This window comes from Haliaeetus albicilla, chromosome 28 (assembly GCF_947461875.1).
Source record: "Haliaeetus albicilla chromosome 28, bHalAlb1.1, whole genome shotgun sequence".
In the NCBI taxonomy this organism is placed as follows: Eukaryota; Metazoa; Chordata; class Aves; order Accipitriformes; family Accipitridae; genus Haliaeetus; species Haliaeetus albicilla.
This window is the reverse complement of record NC_091510.1, coordinates 1,809,443-1,829,344: the sequence shown is the minus strand read 5'-3', so window position 1 is coordinate 1,829,344 and position 19,902 is coordinate 1,809,443. Positions and strand designations below refer to the sequence as shown.

At 40.3% G+C, this 19,902-nt stretch overlaps 1 protein-coding gene across 6 annotated transcripts in view; it reads left to right on the top strand.

Annotated features, from left to right (window-relative positions):
- ANO4 (anoctamin 4) overlaps nucleotides 1–19,902 on the top strand; it is a 191,255-nt gene that overhangs the window by 132,776 nt on the left and 38,577 nt on the right. For all 6 annotated transcript variants that reach the window (XM_069773682.1, XM_069773681.1, XM_069773679.1 and 3 more), the window contains 6 exons: nucleotides 3,865–3,971; nucleotides 5,917–5,972; nucleotides 6,511–6,632; nucleotides 13,054–13,188; nucleotides 13,934–14,030; nucleotides 14,557–14,617. In XM_069773682.1, coding sequence (XP_069629783.1) covers nucleotides 3,865–3,971; nucleotides 5,917–5,972; nucleotides 6,511–6,632; nucleotides 13,054–13,188; nucleotides 13,934–14,030; nucleotides 14,557–14,617 — 578 coding nt within the window. The remainder of the gene's footprint in view (nucleotides 1–3,864; nucleotides 3,972–5,916; nucleotides 5,973–6,510; nucleotides 6,633–13,053; nucleotides 13,189–13,933; nucleotides 14,031–14,556; nucleotides 14,618–19,902) is intronic.

The window sequence follows — 19,902 nt, the reverse complement described above, 5'->3', positions numbered from 1 at the left end:
AAATAACCTATGACCTATGGGCATGTGTGGTAATACTCACTGGAATACTGCAGGCTCATCTTGTTGCTGGTACTACAGCTGATGATTTTCTTTCTCTGATGTTAGACGAGGTAAGAACCTGCTATTGCCTCAGCAAAGGACAGCTAGCTACCACCGGGGGTTTACCTGGGAGTGCAGAGGGTTGGACATTTCTCCTGTACTAAAGAATACACTTCTAATATAGCGATTACTACTTCGGATGACATCTGTGCTTTTAGTTTGTATTGCTTCCAGCGTAGGCATTTGCTTGGAACATAGCTTTCGGTATGGTGAGTGTCAGACATCAAATGTTTCCGTGTCTGGGGATCCCATGGAGCAAAGATGCACGTTGATCCATGCACGCACGTGTCCTCACCCTGTAGCTTTGTAACCAGACCACGGGTGTTCAGCTTTCAGTTTGTATGTCTTACCAGTACAGCGGAAAATAGCCTTTTCCTGCCTTTTGCGTCTCCAAAATAAATTGAAAAGTAAAACCATTTCTTTTCAAATGGGTATTAGACAAAGATTCAAGAGCTAAATTTACCTCTAAAGGGTTTGTACAGCCTGCAAAATTACCAAAGAGAATGTATGAACAGGAATTCATTGGCAGTTTGTTCTTGGTTGAATTCCCATTAATTTGAGGGCATTCTTTAGATGACAGTTAGCTTTGCTGTGCTTTGTTATCCTTGGAAAGATAGTTTGAAAACTCCAGTTCAGAGTCTAATTAAGAAAGCTACAAATATAATTTCAAAGCAATTAACCTTCACTGACTCTTCATGTCACTTACAGTATGAATGTAAGAGCAATATTGCCACAATGACATTTTTAAAAGGGACTTTAATTAAGGATCAACTCTGGAACCTTTCCTGCCAGAAGTGTTCTCATTATCTTCATTGGGATTTTCCTTTTGAGTAAGGACAGCTCACACAAATAAGACTTACAGGACCAGGCTAACGGTTATAAGTGGTGTGGAACAAATCACTGGCTTTATTATCTACCTATACATTAACTTCACGGGCAATAAAAATAATAGTTTATTAACCCTTACTACATTTTATCTTATAAATGAGGTGACAAAGTGATCAAAACCTTCAACGAACTGTCTCCTAAATATAAAGCCTAAACCCTTACTGAGCCTGAAAACAAGCTGTATTGCTCTTATGAATATTCAAACCCTTGTGCCTATTGAAATTCTAACAAGGGCAGCAGAAACAGAACAGCTGAGGAAACTCTTCCCTCTGAAAGCATCTCTAGAAAGCCTCTGCCTTATGCAGTTTATAGCTCAGTAATGTCTGATGAATGTTTATCTACACTTAGTTTGGAAATGTCTTCAGCTCTGGCCTCTGTGAACTGGAATTTGAAGGGTGAGATTCTCCATAGACTGAGACAGCCTTTCTTCTCTGAATTCCTCATTGGATGCTGCAGACCATTAAATAGCCTTGATGGCTCTTCTGTGAATATGGATTTACTTTACCACCCACATTCAGAAAGGAGATAACCTGGAGCACAAACATTTTGGAGGAAGAAATGCCCATAAAGTGTGAGAGAGAAGGGTGCTGGTAGAAAAGGTTAAGTCCTGCACAACGCGAACTGCGTGATTCTCACCTGACAAGAGCAACTCCTGTGATTTTTGAGGTCAATTGAAACCTTCCTGGCATTGGCCTAATTTATGTTAACCTCTACGTGGGATGTTGTAACACATAGTTAAAACCACTGGAGATGTTCTCAACCTTTCAATGCCTCCCACTCATGTCTGCCTATTTTTGTTTACTGTGCCAGGGCTCCCTGCCCTCTTGGTGGTGGTGATACTGCTCTTCCTGGGGCTCCGCTACAGTCAATTTCCCAGAAATGATCTGAGCATTTGAGCTAAACAAAAGAAAAAAAACCTGTGATTTTTATATTCAAAAATAGGTGAGGATTGTTTTTAAACTTTATCATCCCAAAACAATGATATTGTTAGGGGTAGCCCAAGATATCCAGAGGACTCATTTTGACACTCCTTTTCCACCTTTGGTGAACTCAAGCATCTCTTCTGCATCCACGTCTCCACGAGTAATGTCAGAAAACACTGAAGGACATGTTCTTGGCATGCTCTAGTCATGGTGAGTTCTCCCTCTCCTCTCCCCCTCCTGCCCTCAGATCCCTTTTACTGGCACAAGGATGGGCAGGGCAGAACCTCTGCAGCTCTTACACTCAAACGTGTTTTAGGACTGCTTCAGCTAGTTCGGGAATAGGCAGAGCTCGCCATGGTGGTTGTTACACTGAGGTGTTGACATCTGCTTCACAGACACATCTGGTTGCTCCTTCTCAGCCACGTGAGATCAAAAGCTGTAACAACACAACTGCTAAGTTTACAAATGAATGCAAATGACTAAAGTGTTTGTTTAAACGAGTAGTTCTTATTTCTTTTTAAGATTGCATAATGTTTGATTTTTGCCTTTTTTTCATTCATGATTCATGAAAATAGAAGTGACTAAATGCGGAAAAACTATTAACCTACTTGTCCAGAAAAGCTGTTGAAATAACTACCTGTGGTTGCAGTATGACATAGTCATGACAACAGATGGGCAAAATAACCTTGTACCACAAGGAGAATAGAAGAACACTGTCGGTGTTACCTGGATCAAGGTTGCTAGTTTTCCAGATAAGGTGATTCAGTTCTCAACTGAATCAGTAGCTACGAGAACTCATAGCTAAGCCAGAATGAAGATTACTGGGAGGTGAGATCTTGGAGAGGAAAGTCAGACATTAAAAGAAAATGACACAAAGTGGGAAAAATGCTAACTGTTCATTTCTGTTTCACTACTGTTTTTTAATGTGTTTCTGCTGCTACTAAAACAGCCTAATACAAAGCTCCAGCTTCAGCTGGAAATAACGCTTTTTTATCTACTTTAGAGTTTAGCTTGTTTTTTAATCTAATTTCCTTAAGCATTAAGGCTTCTGTGATGACAGTATTTCGTTTTTGTCAAAATCCTTCGAATATTACTCCTGGGAGTATCTGGGGTGGAGTGGGAAAGGAGACTTGAGACAGTAACCTTTAGAAAACCAGGTTTCATTAATTATGGTGCTCTTGGAGCAACTTGTCTTTTATACCTTTACTTATATTGTTTCCATTTTTCCAGTCATTATGATGATATGCTAAAATGTCTTGTTTTCCTTGAGTATGTATATTGGGATTAAAAAAATCTATAAAAAATATATTATGCCAGTCAATCTAATCAATACAATACATTTTGTGGCTTTTTTTTTTTTTTAAATTTCCTGGACTCATCACTGTTCTGTCTAAACTATTGAACCTGCATTCATATGTAACTTCATAAGTAGCTTCTGAAAGCTAATTTTCTACTCTTCCAGGACCAAACATAGGAGTATGTCATGTTTTCCGTTTCTAACATAGCATTTGATTTTCAGTAAGAGTGGTTTACCAAGTAGATGTTTCCATCTGACTCTTAATGGTAAAGTGTAATAAAGAAGCCTGAAATAGAAATCAAATGTGAATTTCTACAGCTGCACTTACAAATCTTAGGCTTTTGCAAATTTTTGTGCAAGTATTTTGTAGTATTCAGTGAATTATCTAAAAGTGATGCTTATCATAATGAATGCCTAAGTATCTTTGATCTTTCTCTAGACTTCTCCATGTAATTCTTTGTTAGGGAACGAATACTATTACTGACATCATCTCATCCGGTGAATCATCTCACTTAATCTGGTGTCCTTTAGTCTTCCTTGCACTTGCTCACATACTGTAGATTTTTAGTGTGCTATAGAAAGTAATGGAACTCAGTATTTGCTTTAAACATGGTACTATATGTTCCTGATATGCCCTTTGTTTGTATTTTTATATAGCTTTATCATACACAACAAAGATACTTTCTTCAATAATGCTACAAGAAGTAGAATTGTACACCATATCTTACAAAGAGTGAAATACGAAGAAGGGAAAAACAAAATTGGTAAGTGCTGACAATGTGCTTTTAGACGTGGGTGCTAAGTCCCACCGAAAAAAGAGGAGAAGTCTGCCTGGGCTCGTAACACTCTTGCTTCCTTTTTAATCACCTCAGTTTTGGGCTGTTTACATCTCACCCACTGCTGTTTTAGGGGCTTTGCCTGGAAGACCCGATCATTTCCCTGTAATATCAGGCTGCTTTCACAGGCACGTATGTCACCACGTGGGATTTATCACTTCTGCAACGAAAGAGACTGACTTAAGCAAGAAATACGTACAGATTAAGGACCCTGGAGAAGCAGATAGACTCGTGCAGAAAAGCTTTTACTCCTTGATAAAAATGGATTTGGAAGGATGGCAAGATTTGTGCTGCTGTACATCTCAGCCTGTAGAGCTTCTCCCCAGCTACCTGCCCAGCCCTAAGGGAGACAGAAGGTTCTGTATCTCTGTACCTGCTGTAGGTCCAAAGGGAGTTCACCAATGATGTCCTCAGTGCAAAGGGTGCCATGCATAACTGTGGCATCGCTTTCAAATAGTGCGTGGAGCGGACCTTCGGAGCGGCACGTACGCAGATCCAGGGGAGCAGGCAGTGACAGAGGAGAGCTGGAGCACAAAACCAGCGATCCTCTTCTGCCTTGTGGTACAGAGCACATACTGCGTGTGTACCCCATCGCGACTGGGGCATCACAAACAGAGAGGCAATCCCCATAAAACTCTGCAGCCTATTTCACTTCCCTGCTGTTTAAACCCCATCCTTCCTCAAGAGGTAGAGAATCATCCCAGAACTTCACTTGTTTCTTCCTCAGCTCCCGGGATGAGGGCAGCAATAGCTCTGAGCAACGAGACCGAGCAGAGGGGAGAGAAGAAAGGGAAGAACTCACGCCATGCATGCAGCCATTGCGTTTAGCACACACGCTTGCAGTCCCTGCCTGCCTCAAGATCCCAAGCTCCCTCACATACCTGCTTGTGTTGTACCTGCCATGAACACAACCTTGCATTGATCACCGGGCTGAGCAAAGCCCGGCTCGGCTGTACAGGTTTTGCTTTTCTGCCAGAGACTTTGGAATAAAGCATATTCTGCCAAGCAGACGCCAATGCAATCACTGAAAGTGCTATTTATGTTGACTTATTCCCCTGTGAATTAGGAAAGGAACCAGGATTCTTTGCTCCTTGGTCAATGGGGTTCAAATGCCTTCAAGTTGTTAGTGACAGTATTTAGTTTTGCATTGCCAGATAGTTGTTCAGTCCTATTTTGGTGACTTCCCAAGTGAAAAGTGCCCACATCTCAGCAATCATTCATTATTTCCCTCAAGGTTCTCATTAAAGAGGGACAAGGCCTGACCGAGTGGGGTGTATGATTACTTTTTTGTTCCAAATAACAATCCTTTTTGTTCAGGTTCAGGTATATTTTCTGGTCTTGTACTACTGCAGCCTGTCTTGTGCCTGTTCTGTTTGTTAGTCCAGCAGCTTTTTTAAGACATAAGCTGAACATATTTTACAATGTTGTTATCATATGGAAATTAAGAGTTTCAGTTGCTTTACTGGCCTGCAGTTCAAAAGTGTAAAGATCTTCCCTGAATTTTTCAGCTCCCAAGAAATACAGCCTTTCATTTAAATAGCTTCCTTAGACCATAATTTACAGGGTCAAACTTCAATCCTGGTGTGAGGTCCCTGATTTCACTGAAGTTATGCTAAAGATGGATTTGGCAAATGAATCTTTAAACCTCCAGCATAATAAATGATAGATTATGATTAATATTTGAACAAGTCTTTGCTTGTATTATATCTTAGTTCATCAAAATCTATAAAAGATGAATTTTTCTACATGTATCTTTTACTGTCAATGAGCTTCAAACTTTATTTAGCCAGCTTATTATGAAAATGTGTTTTGCTTTTTACTTAGCAGTTTTTCTGGTCCTATTGGTAAATAATTGGATACTTTTGATTCTTAGGTCTGAATCGATTGCTCAGTAATGGCTCCTATGAAGCTGCATTTCCTCTTCATGAGGTATTTTTCTCAGTTTTTTTTTTTCTTTTTGAACAGACATTTCCCACAAAATGAATTCTTGATTGTGTAATCATTTATTCTCGATCTTATTTATGTTATTACTCTCTTTTGCATTCTGTGTCTGTCTCTGACATCCCTCCCATTTAGTAATGCTTTTTTCTTGGGACAAAATTGCTTTTTTTCTTGCAAAAAGAGATGAATAAGAAGAGTTGTTCTGGATCTGTTCTGTAAAAAGTGTTTGGGTTTGATAAATTATTATGTTTTCAGAGAGGAAAAATATCATGCTGTGGTTTTGTCTTTGAGATTCTCCAATTTATAGTCTTTGACTTGAACACCATTTATCATAAATTTCTTAGGAAGAATAATCTCAAATCTTATTGAAGTCAGAGGAAATTGTCCTTTTAATGTCATATTTAGCTTTTGGTGCACAAGTATGGAGTTTGCATAAATCATCTTATCCATACTGCTAGTGAGAGAGATTTCTTAGATATTCTTTTTTTGCTGCTGTTGTTCATTAATGTCCAGATTTGTATTTTAGGGAAGTTACAGAAGTAAGAATTCAATAAGAACACATGGGGCAGAAAACCACAGACACCTGCTCTACGAGTGCTGGGCTTCCTGGGGAGTGTGGTATAAATACCAACCGCTGGACCTCGTGAGGTAAGACTTCCCTGCTTTTTGTATGTCACATTGTAGGTCTTTTGAGCACAGGTTATCTCTCTTCTGACAAAACCATAAAAAGCTCAGTTAATTCATGTGTTTTTTAAAAAACTGATCCCGAGGTCATGGGAATCCATTTCATTCATGGTGCTACTACATTCAAAGATCTATAGAGGAGCCCGCAGGAGGAGCTGAAAGTGAAGGCAGTTTCCTTCTAGAGTTTCCTGACACCATAACTTCTACTGAAGGGTTTGCAGAATATTTAAGAGAGAAAAAAAGGAAGAGAGACATCTGCGGAGGCTGGGTAGAGTTGGCTGCATGTCTGCCCACTGGAGGAGTTGTTTCTCCTCAGAGCATGGCTTTGGTGAAAAACAGGCTCTCATCGACTAGATCTTCTTTTTTTTCCAAAAGGAACCACAGGAAGAGCCCTGGATGAAGTTTGATGATGCTTATAAATGGCATGAAGCAGACCTCACAGTCACCGAGTGTGCTACTGTGTTCAGCAGCCCTAGTAGAGATGGGCTGAAGTCTCTCCTGTATCACCTCCCTTAAACTCAGCCCAGCCACATCACCACAGTCTGGATTTGTATTCATCTTGGAAGTAGCTTGTAAAGAAGAAACACTGAGAAAGCCGAGACATGACTCCAAATTCTTGTAGCCCTTTTAAATAATGGTTTCAAATAGGCTTGCGTGTGCTAATAGAGGATTACATATTTTTTTATACATGTAGAGAGAGCCAGAGCCTTTACTGATCACGTTGGCAGAACTATTATTGGGCATTAATGGGCTTTTTCTACTTGAAGAGAGGAATGTGAAGCTACAAGGGCCTATTAATAAAGTCTTAAGATGTATTGAGATCACTGAAGATATTGATGCATGGGCCATTGGGAAGGGTCATACAGAGCATGCAACTGGTCCAACATATTAATTTCCCCTTTTATAAGCCCTGTAACTGATAGGAACCTTTGCTTTTATTGATTCTCAGAAATGCTTCCAGATAGAAGGATTTGTAGAGGGTGGCCCTGGAGACAGATGGTGTTATTGATTAAGGCCATATAGAACCTATCCATTTCATAAAACAAGAGCTGTTCAATTTCCATGGAGAAAAAGTTCACAGAGAAATACAATGAAAAAATTGTACCGAGTCATGTAATTTTTAAAATGCTTTAGAAAACAAAGTAATGTATTTGTTCCTCATAATTTAATCCTGAAAGTTTCTTATTTCTTTTTTAATATACTGGCGGGGACAGAAATATGGAATTTTTCTCAAATTACACTATGGAAATTGCTGATTTACTGAGGAGCCAACAGTTACACTGAAGTTTTTTATTTTTAATTTCCCAGTATACAGTAAGATATTAATGTCACATTATAAACACCTTATGTCTAGAATGTTTTTTAATCATTTGTCCATGGTGGTCAAGGCTGCTGTTCTTCATCAACATTTCTTGTTTGTGAAAGTGCTGTTGAGCCAATATCTGGGGTTTGGTTTAGTTTGGTTTATATGGACCATCAGGCATCTGGAAGGTTTTTAAGTACAAGAATAAGTGGTAACAGAATGAGCAAGGTTAGACACGTGGTTGTTCTGGACCTTGGTAGCAGCTTTCTTGAGTAGCCTGGGTTTGCTGTTTAAGATTTTGTAAGATGCTTTAGCTTTTTATCAGACAGTGACATCCACAGATTTTTCCACAGCTGTTTTACAAAGAAAAAAAGCAATGGAAGTAGCGGACTCCCTAGCTGAGGTCATGGCCGTCCTGTGGGGATTCAGAGTAGGTGTTTACCCGAGGAGGAGGAGGAGGAGGGCAGGGGGGCTGCGAGGATGGTCAGTATTCTCATTAGCCGTCGGGCTCCCCAGGGTTCAGAGCTGCCGCCCCAGCCCAGCCTGCCGCTTGCTGCCTGGAGCGTACCCGTGGCTGCAATAAAGGAGGGGTGACGGGAAAGGGGAGGGAATGCCTTTTTCTTCTCACTTCACAGATGCTAGATCCCTCGCGTTTCCTTAGCTCCTGCCAAGTCTTTCCTGCCTCCTGCCACTCTGAGCAGCTCCCGTGTCTAGTGAGCTGGAGATTTTTCCTTGAAGAGCTGACAACACCAGCAAGACCTGTTGTTCGTTTCACTCGGAAATGTCTCGGCGTGCATACTTTAAACAGAAGCTTTTTTAGTACCAGTTCTGCAGCAGGAGCAACTTTTTTATTTTTTCCCTTACCAACAGCTACGTGGGGTGTGCTTGAAGGGAGTAGTGTTGCCATCTGTGCAAAAGGAGTGGATGGATGTTAATTCTTCCACAGATATCCGGCTAGAACTTACTGCTGCTAGCTGACATTCTCCTTTACAATATGCTTTCGAAAGGCTAAAGAGTAAATTAGATGTAGACAATACAATTATCTCATTCATAGATATGGTATTTCGACCTTAAAGTCAAGTTGCCACAGTGGTAAGCAAAATTGTTCATACTTTGGTGCTGGTTTATTTTTTCCTTAGCTGTTAAAGTAAGGCCTTGCATCTTCGGTGCTGTTAAGCTGGTGCCTCCCAGATTTCATTTAATCTCATCAGCTGGCTGTTATGGAGATACTACTTACTAGAAACAAATGAGAAAAAGTCATTTCAGGGGAATTGCGTGATTCTGCTTTCACTCTGCTTTGAAACACGTGGCAGTATGAAAGCGCAGACTTGGCACAGTTGCAAAGGCACTCCTATTAATCAACAGATGTGCTACCACGGTTTTAATTACACTGCTGTTGGACTTCAGTATCCATAGTTACTTTACAAGAATAATTTAAGATCCTTAAAACTGATAGCAATTGGAAAGAGGCAAGACATTCCATATTTATAGGCTGTGGGACAGCATAAATCAGTGGAAACAGTTGCAGTGATTCTGGGGGACTTTGGATCACCTCCTTCACACTTCTGTGCATAGCTGCTTCCCTCTGGCTTGTGCCCAAATTGGTCCTGCACTGCTTGTGTGTGTCATTTACAAGACAAAGAGGGAGAAAACTGTATTTATAAAGCGATTGTAAAGCTACCTAAATGAACCTGAAAGCAAAAGCAATGCCTGAGTAACTTCATTTTACTCCGTGTTTACATTAAATGACTTGATTGCAGCTGACAACTCCCCTTCAATCTCCTGTCAAACCTTCCTCCCCACGCCATTGCTCCTGGCATGAGGGCTTCATGTGTCCAACACACCCGTTGGAAAGCTCTAGCTCCCTCACAACTAGTTTCCATGATGTAAAAAGTTCTGTGTAGGATTTCATTCTGACCTGAAAAAGGATTAATGAAGATAAATAGGTTCTTGGCTTGGGTCCAGACCCGTCTGTATTCCAGCTCCATGACTTCCTTCTAGGCATCCTGAAAGCAAAATAGTATATAAAGAAGGTCATTAAACACAGAAGAATCCAGTATCGTGTTTTATGGGTCTGAAATCAGACTTTGTAGCTTAATACTTTTCAAAAATGTGCCCTATTGATAAATACTGAGATTGAAATCTTGGCCCAGTTAAGTCAGTGATAGCTCTACCATTGGAATGGGGCGGGAAGAGAGACAGTTCACCATTAAGGCAGGTGATATTGGAGGGCTAGTATACATGCTAGCATAAAATTGAGAAGCTGAAATGATTTTTTTGTTATTATTCTAATGGTACAGCATATATGAGGAAAGGAGAAATGGATTATTCTATTAGGTGCTTGGGGGTTTTTTATGTCTCTGCTTTTTAGGTTAGTTGTGGAAGAAATTTTCTGTGGGAGAACCATCAAAAACACAGAACATTTTTTTTCTCTTCTTATTAAAAATCTGAAAAATTGGATGGTAATAAGTTAGCAAATTTAACAAAAATGCAAATGTTATCAACGCTGTAAAATTTCAAAGAGGCCTTCAACAAGCAGAGTGATAACAGGTAAAATTGAGGTGTAAGTAATGCACAGTGACGCACCCTAGAAAAAAAATCCCTGGAATTCTTCATGTATGTTACTGAGTTCTGGCTAAAGTGTCAGCATGCAGGTAAGAGAACTGCCATCGCTGTGAAGAGCTGTATGAAATTTCTGTTCTATATATAGTGACAGAGAAGAAACAAGGAGCTTGTTCTTCGTATTTGGTGTAACTTGAAGGGAGAGAGTTGCAAAGGCATCTCTAAACCATCTTCATCTCCTGAGGGTCATGATGGTCCAGGCTAACCCAGTTATGGATTGGAACAAATGTGGAACTGCTCTGAATATGGCACCTAGGAAGGTCTCCAAAGACCTTGTTACTGCCATAGTTTGTTTCTATTGCACTCAACCTACTGGTATCTGAGCAGAGCCTTACAGAAAAAATATGCTAACTATGGGGCCAGAAGAAATAAAATATTAACTTGATCCTGATGCAAATTACAGTAGTACAGCCTGTGGAATAGCAGCTGTGAAGCAAAGGGCAATAGTGGAGAATCAAGGCTGTTTGTCCATATTTAAACCAATATGTATTAAAGTAATGTCAACCTCCAGCACTTATTTTTAAAACCAGGCTCACAAATGGTCTCAGATGCCTTTTCCTTACATTGCAGAGATTTGGGTTGCTTCCCATCATGTCCATTCTTCTTTTTGCACACACTGAATCTTGCTTGGGTCTTCAACTAGGATGAAGCTGTTTGATCTCTAGATCAAAAAAGAGTACGATGATTTGCACCGTTAGATGGAAAGGTTCAAGAGGGTAGGAGATGAAGTTTGTCATGAATGTTTGTCAGCTAGGGGGGTGGAATGAAGAAGCATTCATCCTTGAATGTAGGGAATGAAATAAAAAAAACCCTTTTGATGAATGTTAGGTTTACTTCACTGCTTTGAACTATGTACATGGAGAAAAATGGGTCATAAATATTTAGTGGAAGTAAGCTCAAAATGTGAGCTTGCCTTTTCAGTGGAGCAGGCACAGCTTGACGTCCTATGTGTTAGGAAAATAATTAGGCCAAAGGGTTCACTAACACTCTTAAGTCAGGGCTCAAAAAGCAGTTTGCAGTGTGTCTTTTTACAACCAGACCTGCTGCCCTTGTCAGAACTGAGCATGTTATCATTAGCCTACCACCTCTTTAGCCTGTAAATTTAAGTCTCTGTTGAATGGCAGAAGAATAAAAACAACATGACAATATTTGGCTTCTCGTACAGAGCTGGTAAACTCAAAAGATAATAATCAGTGTAGGTCAGTATCATTCAGCAGAGCATGAGCTCAGCCCAGATATTGCTCATGCTGGAGATTTTTTATATCCATTTGAAAACTGATGATTTTGTCTATTCCAGACCAAGTCTTTCTCTTCTCCACTGCTTCCAGCCCCAGAGCCCATCATGGGTCTGTTCGTCCTCACTGTGAAAGTTTGGCCAAAGATGCTTTCTGGCAGCATTCTTTGTCTCTGGACAGATCAGAAGTTGCATCATTAGCGTAAAAGTGGGTTTTCAGCAGCAGCTATTCCCAATTCAGTTGATATGCAAGTTTAAGTTGTCTGCAAAGTCTCTGAAGTACAAGAATATCACCTTGCCTCATTCTTTAAAACTAATCTTGCAAATAATCTCCTAAAATCGTCATTGTAATCACGATAATTGCATATTGATTTGTAAAGCATCCTAATCTGATCATCAGCCTACTGTGCACAAGACCATCAAACACAGGATAATGCATGAGCCTGCTCCTATGCTGATGAGTTCAGCAGGTTTTTTCTGTGCTTCATGTACTCTTTAATGCATAAATAAAGGTTTGGTTGTGTTTTGGAGGAGGAAGAATGAATATGTAGCAAATAGGAGCTTCCTGGCCACTTTGCTGTTAGTTTTTAAGCAATATAGGTAACAAATTAGGATTAATTCAGACTACTTTCTTCAAATCAGTGCAAGATGATACATAAAGGTATTTGTTGGACCTCACTTGCACTTACTTTCCACCTGTGGTAGAATCATGAGATTATTTTTCCAGGAACTGAGCTGAGAAAAGAAATAATCAAATTAAAATAAGCTGGATTGGCGAATAACCTCTGGTTAATTTATTTCTTAATAATTTGGGCCAAATCATTTTTGCTGTTATACCGGTTTTTAGGGATGAAACTGATTTAAATGCAATTATTTGGGAAGTACAGTTACACAGCCAAAAGGCAAAGAGAGCCACCAATTTCCCAAATACAAAGAACTAGCTTTTTAAAATGAACTCAGTGTTTCCTTTCTGAGGTCTCCACTCATCTCACTGTAAACTGTGGTTAGTGAATTTTTCAATTCATTTTTTAAGTTCATTCATGAGGCAGGTCCCTCAGTGTGGATTTAGAAGCCTAGTTGCAGGCTTTTTTCTTCAGGAGATTCTGACTCTGGTCTCTAATCTGCTCTTCAGATATGATAGAAACATTTATTTTCTATTAACAAGCAAGAGTAAGCAGACTTATTCTAATTAGCAGGTAACTTCACTGTGTTGTGTTTTAAAACAGGCGGTACTTTGGTGAGAAAATTGGGCTGTACTTTGCCTGGTTAGGCTGGTACACGGGGATGCTCTTCCCAGCTGCCTTCATTGGATTGTTCGTCTTTTTGTATGGAGTCACCACGTTGAACCACTGCCAAGTCAGGTAACGTGGGCACTTTTATAAGGGAAATTACAGCTGTGGGTTATTATGAATAATTTAAGAGATCTTCATATGAATTGTTAATTATTTCATTTTGAACTGTTAAATGAATACTCAGGAAAAGACTGTGCTTGGTTCTCACAAAGTACCCAATACCGAGCTTCCCTCGTTTTGTGCTCCTGAATTGGGATGGGAGGCAACGTTTCTTGTGCAGCTCCGGTTGCCGATGGTGCTGGCAAACTCAGCATGAAAAAGTAGGGCTCCTTCATTACCGTTGTAACAGGGCAGCAGAAAAGCGGGGAATTTTCACTCTCTTCAAGGCCTTTCCCAAAGATCCACCACACGGAAGCATTCTTCAGGTGAAGACCCCCGGGCCCTCTGCTGAGTGCCGCATCTCTACGTTCTTGCACACTTAAGTCACAAGAACAACTCAAACTTCACTTTATCTGCAATCATCCTCACCCTCCTCCTACCAAAGGTCAGGTCTGGCTCAAGAAGCTGGAAGTGGTAAAGAGAAACTTCTAGGCTGGCCCTGAAGAACTGTCCTCTGCAGATATGACTGTAAACTCTGAAGTCTTAGACAGTGAACAAATATTAATTACACACATGTAGTTATGAACATCTTGGCTTCAGTTACAGAACCAGTATTATTCAATAAGTAACTGAATATTAGTGAAACTTATCAATCCATTTTAAGACTGATTGTTGTGCATCAAACTATTAATTTTTATCTTTTCCATTTTTCCAGTAAAGAAGTCTGCCAAGCTACAGATATCATCATGTGTCCTATATGTGACAAATACTGTCCCTTCATGAGGCTGTCAGACAGCTGTGTTTATGCCAAGGTACGTTTAAAACTAAGCAAATAGAAATGCTTTCCTGGTAAAAGCATTAATTTCGCCTTTTGCATTTGTCTTTAGTGAGCTTGGGTAGATAAAATCTTGAAAGGACAGATCAAGTTCAGCCAATATTAACATTCATTGTCTTTTACCAAGACTTAGTTTGGGTTGTAAAACACTTGAATGCAATTTGCACTTAGAGATTCACCAGTCCCAGAGGTCGTGTCCTAGATGCATGTGCTACGGTGTCCTTGGCATCAACCTTTATCTTAGGCTCCATCCTTTGTACGTGGCTCCATAAAATGAATGCTTTGGGTCTGAAACGATGCTCACACCTGGTGTTGGCAGGGGTCAGTCCCAGGCCAGGCTGGCAAATAGTCCTGTCCATTGACAGGTCGTTTCACACGTCAAGGGAAGGATCCTCAGGATTGTCAGGCTGGCTGCACTCACAAACACATTAATTTTATTAGGTGAAAATAGAAAAGAAAGCCTTATTATCACAAATTGATCACACTATTGATATATCCCTCAGGTAACCCACCTTTTTGACAATGGAGCTACTGTCTTTTTTGCTGTTTTCATGGCAGTGTGGGGTAAGTTTTTGTTTTGATATTAAGTAATTGCACAATCTTTTTCTTAAAGATTGTGATGCAACATGTGCCTTTGTAATTTCCAGCACACTTCTTTCAGACACTGAGAAAAACAGTATAGGCTTGATTCTCTTCTGTTTCTGCAAAAGGAAGATGGAAATTGTTGAAATCAGGTTTTTATGTGATAATAATTTTAATTAAAACAAAACTGTGTATGCAGTATGTAGTGTCTATGTAGGTAGTTATGTTCTGGGGGATTTTGTAATTGTTTCTCAATCTGTTGGCACTGAGGCCTTTTCTCTGTTACTGTTCTCTTCGCTTAAGGCAGCTCAGTTTAGTGTCTGTACTAAAATGAATTAATGTATTGTTTTTCCTACCTTGCAGAAAGGCAGTAAAGCTTAAATACATGTAAGCTGGTTGTAATTAAAGCAGAACTCTGATGAAATAAATGGAAGATTTAGTTGAATGACCAATTGATCCGAGAGTGGTCTAACTGTTGCCATGGAAGCTGAATTTTGCCCATAGGACAGTTCTATTTCTGGCTCAACTATTTTTCCTGCAGTGGTCTTGTAGGCACAATTGAAGGCAAGAGGAAACAATAACTTCTGGCAGCACAAAAAGTCTTTCAAAGATGCCCTGAGCATGCCCAGGCTCTTAGCTCCTACCATGCCACTCTGAGAGAAGGTTAACACCTTTAGAAAATGGCTCAAGGAGGTGCCCCAAAAATCACATCCATCTCACAGCTCCAGGTGCTTGAGCTATCTGGATTTAGCCATTGTTCTTCTGCTCCTACTTGCACATCTCCAACTGCTTTGGAAAGATGTCCAAGTGATTCTTAAAATCTCCATTTTGAACTGCAAATCTCTTTACTGAGCCACAAGAGAGATCCAGGAGGCAACATCAGAGCCATAAGGACAACATAGATTAGCCTACCAGTCTGTCTCAGCTCCTTCCTCCAAAACTAAGTTGTTGTCTTAGTCAACTAGTTAAATTAGGTCACATACCAATCAAGCCTATTTATGCCATTGCACATAATATTGATAGTATTAAAATATCACAAATTACATTAAGGAAAAAATCCACAGATCATACAGATTGTATGTTTCTCCTCAGTATTTCAGCTTTGTTTTAGAGCTACGCCAGAGCTGAGAATCAGCAAAAATTTCTAAGCCTTGAAGATTTTTTTAGATGTTTACTCAGCTTTTCCAACCTCTTTCTCTATGTGCTCACTGAAGCTGAGAATTTCCAAGACAGTTTAGAGGCAGGGACTTCCATCTCAGCTAGGAAAATGGGTGGGTTAACATTGTTGGGCATTAATGTCACTGTTCCTAACCGCTGGTGAGTGTGTCTTTGGAGTGCAGCTTTTTGCACCAGTGCTTTTGTTCCTCCTTAACAGTAACGGTGCCTTCATCAAAGAGCTGTGCTCACAGCATTGCACCTCTCTCTTAGCACTGCCCCGAACCAGGGCTGTAGGAAAAGCAGCTCCAGGTAAGGGGATTCCCTCGCTCAGGTCACCAAACCCGGTCCTGCCTGCGAGAAGGCTGAGCAAGCTGAGCGTGCCTGCTACAAAAAGTTGTAGGTCGTCTCTCTTTCCTGTCCCTAGTTGACAGGAGCTGCACCTCACTTCGGTTAACCTCTCTTTCCTCCTCCTCCTTCAGCATCACTGTCAGACCCCCAGACCCAATTCCCCCTGGGACTATCTCCCTGACAGCCTGCCAGGACTGGGAAATGCACTGCCCACCCACGCATCTCCAGCGCCTAAGCCCACAGAGAGATAAGAAAAAATATAATAAATGCTGCCTTCTGGATAATTTGGCTAGTGGACAAGAGGGTATAAGACAGCAGCTGGGGTGAGAGCTTCCCCACACGCACTTCGGGGGGGGGGGGGTTGATGCCTTGGGGAATGGAGTGATCCCATCTACCCAAACTGTAGTTTCTTAAATAAGGCTTTACTGAGACAACGGTGAGGTTGTGGAGATATTTGCCATACAGTTAGGGCTAAATCAGCAGAACAAGGAAAGCCACGCTTCCCAGGGATTTTCTAGTATTGTATTTATGCGTTGGCTTACCGCCTGTCTTAAATGGATTTTCAGTCCGCAGTAGGCCTATTGGCAGTTGCAGGCATTACCATCATCTCAGTAAATCCTAGAGGAAGAGAAGAAACAATAATAGCAGTTTGATCGTGGAAGTGTTTTTTCTGTCAGCATGAAACAACTGGCAAGTGCATGACAAATTGGCTGTGAAAAGTTCAGCCTTCTAGATGATCCAGTCTGACAGACACTAGCATATAAAATAATGATGGCAGTGCTTTTAAAAAAAAGAGAATGAAAGCAAAAAAAGGCAGTTAGAATTCTGTGACCTCTTCAACCTGAGCTTAGCCACTGTCTTCTTATCTAAAGTACCTTCTTCACTGTCTTTTTGACCCAGTAGTGAACTCCCATCTTGAGGGAGAAGCCTCAGCCATTTCCTTGGGGTTTTTAAACCCAAGAGTGGTTAGTCTGGGCTTTCCATGAAAAGGTGATCTATATGGTGGCTTCCTGCTTTTACTCTAAAGACATCTTTAATTGATGGACAAAGTGGGCTGCTCACTTTTTAAATAGAAATGAAATGCTTCTCCAAATGATGAGCAAACTGCTGTGGCCAGGCTAGGGAGAGGAATAGCCATGACAAATATCAGTGTGGTCTGCTTGATTTGTGGAGCAGCAATGAGCCTGGCTGTAGGACTCTGAAGCACAGGGACCCATCTTTTATAATGCTTCCTTGTGGGATAAGTGGGTCCCATCAAAGTAAGGTTGGAATTGTCAAGTGCACCAGAAAATACTGGAATAGAAACACAATTTTCTTCAAAGAATATATTGACTCATCACCTCACTGCCTGGTTTAAGCCAAGTCCTGTATAAGAAGTAAAAGTAATTGATATAATAGGAAAAAAAAATGATACTTGCTGAGGTATAGCCAAGAGACGTCAGGCTTAAGACAACTGTCATTTTAAACTGGTGTAGCAAAGGACAAAAGATAGTCTCCCTTTGGTACACTGAAGGAATTCACTGGTAATTTTTATAAGCTTTTCTGTATTGGAGCTTCTGTTGAAAGGAAAAACCCTTTCAGAAGCACTGAAGCTATAAATCCCTGTGCGTTACAGGAAACAGCAAGTCCCTATAAACACTAATACTTTATTGGTGAACAGATTGTTGTTGTTGATCACTGATATGTCCTCATCTCAGAAACTGGAAAATAATTTTTCCTTTTGAGAATCTCTAGTCTTGATGATATTTTCCAGATGTTCAAAGCTTTCAAAAAGAGGGGAGCAATAGCATTTTTTGTGTTTCTGTGCTAGAGGGAAACACCTACACTTTGCCCTCTATGTATGTCTTGAGATATGTCGAGCTTGATGAAAAGGTAGGTCCCATTTCTAGGAAAAACTCCTCTCTTTTTACTGTCTGAATTGGATTCTTACCAAAGACAGAAAATGAGAGAAAGATGTTCATTCTAAATAAATGTTGACATTTAAAATGCAGAAAAAAGTCATTCTCAGAAAAAAATCAAGGTAAATTTGATAATCAGTTGACTCCCAGCATGTTGCTGTAAAGCCAGATGGAATTGTAGCTTTTGCTTTTCCAGTTGAAGTACTGGGGAAAGCTGGTGCAAAGATGTCCCTGTCTAGATGTTTCCTGAAGCTCAGTAGCAAAGTTTTGCAACTGTCGAACAGGAGAGTCCATCTATTTATCATTTCCAATGGTTTGCTAGAGACAAGGTGGGCTGATGGTAGTTTTCTGTCTCTGCATGTTTTTGGGGGACTAAGGGACACAGAAAAGTCCTGTTTAAATTTTCTTCTTGTCTACCTAGAAGCATGTTTCTTTTGATAAAGGAATTAGCTTTAGAGCACTTGCTAAAAGGCAAAGTTGGGAGGGGAAAAAAGGCCTGGCATGAAGAATTTAACACTTTTTTCAAGCAATAAGACATGCTGACATAAAACATTTTTTCCAAATGTATCAGTTAGTCTAATAAAAGATACTAGTTTCCTCCAAACTTTGCCTCTAGCATAAAACATTCACATTGATCTGCTCTCTGAGGAGACAGAATTTAAGGATGTTCTTCAGCAATATTCCTGGTATATAGAATATATTTTAGAAGTCAGGATGGATATATTAAATGGTGTTCTGAAATACGATAGGGAGAGGTCTTCTGAGAGAAGGTCAGGATTAAGCTATTTGCTGCGGGAGGCCATTTGCATTACTAGGTAAGATTGCAACTTGTTTCAAAAGCATCTGAGGAAATGATGTTAAGACAGCTGTTTGTGCAAGTGGATGCTGAGGACTGAGCTGCAAGGTCGAGCAGTGAAGCAGGGCAAGCATAGTATAGAAAAAGCCAGTAAAAGACCTGGGAGTTAAGGCCAATGAGAAACTCAAAATTTCTCAGGATTTTTGGAGAATTCTCAGCATCTGGTTTAAACACAGCAATTGGAAAATGGGAGAACGATAAGTACAACTGTGTCCCTTTGAGCTGTCAAAGTCAGAAAAGAATGCTGAAGTGTGATATAGGGTATTAGTGATTACCTGACTAAAAAAGAAGCAGAGAAATTTCAAAATGCAGTACGTTTTAGAAGACCTAAGTAGTACAGTGAATCAATCAAAGATGGTTATTTATAGCACATTTTAAAATATCTAGCAAGGGAAAAGTGCATACTGACCTGGATAGAGGGAGAAAAGTGTAGCACAGTAAAAGCTAAAACAGCACTGTGCAGATCATCCTATTTGCTGCTTAATGATTTGAAAATAGCCTTCTAAAGAAGCTTCAGGAACTGCACAGGTGCTAAATATACTCAATATAATATGTATAGATTCCTCACTCCAGGTGTGTGAAAAACAAGAAAGAAAAGAAGTACAGTTCAGCACAGACATATTGGAGAGGTTCACGCCTGTGGACTCTGACGCCCACTCAAGTCCTGCTTCCAGCTGCTTTTTGGAATGGAAACAGAGCGGTAGTAATCAATCAGGCTTGTTTCTCTCAGGTCTCCAAAAAGTGCAGGGCTACTTGTTTAGCCTGTGCAAAATAACTCAGTATGAGCTGATAGGAGAGAAGCAGCTCCACCAGAAGACAAGTCAAGGAACAAACAGTGTGGTGGTTCGGCAGCAGCGGAGCCTCATCAGCGCTTAGTAGTTTTGCTGATCCCAACCAATCATACTGCAATTTTTACAAAAAGTCATAGAAACATTAGGCTCAGGAGACTGAATTGAATTCTTTATTAGATTAAATCAAAGCAGCTGGTTACCTGGTGTAACATAACT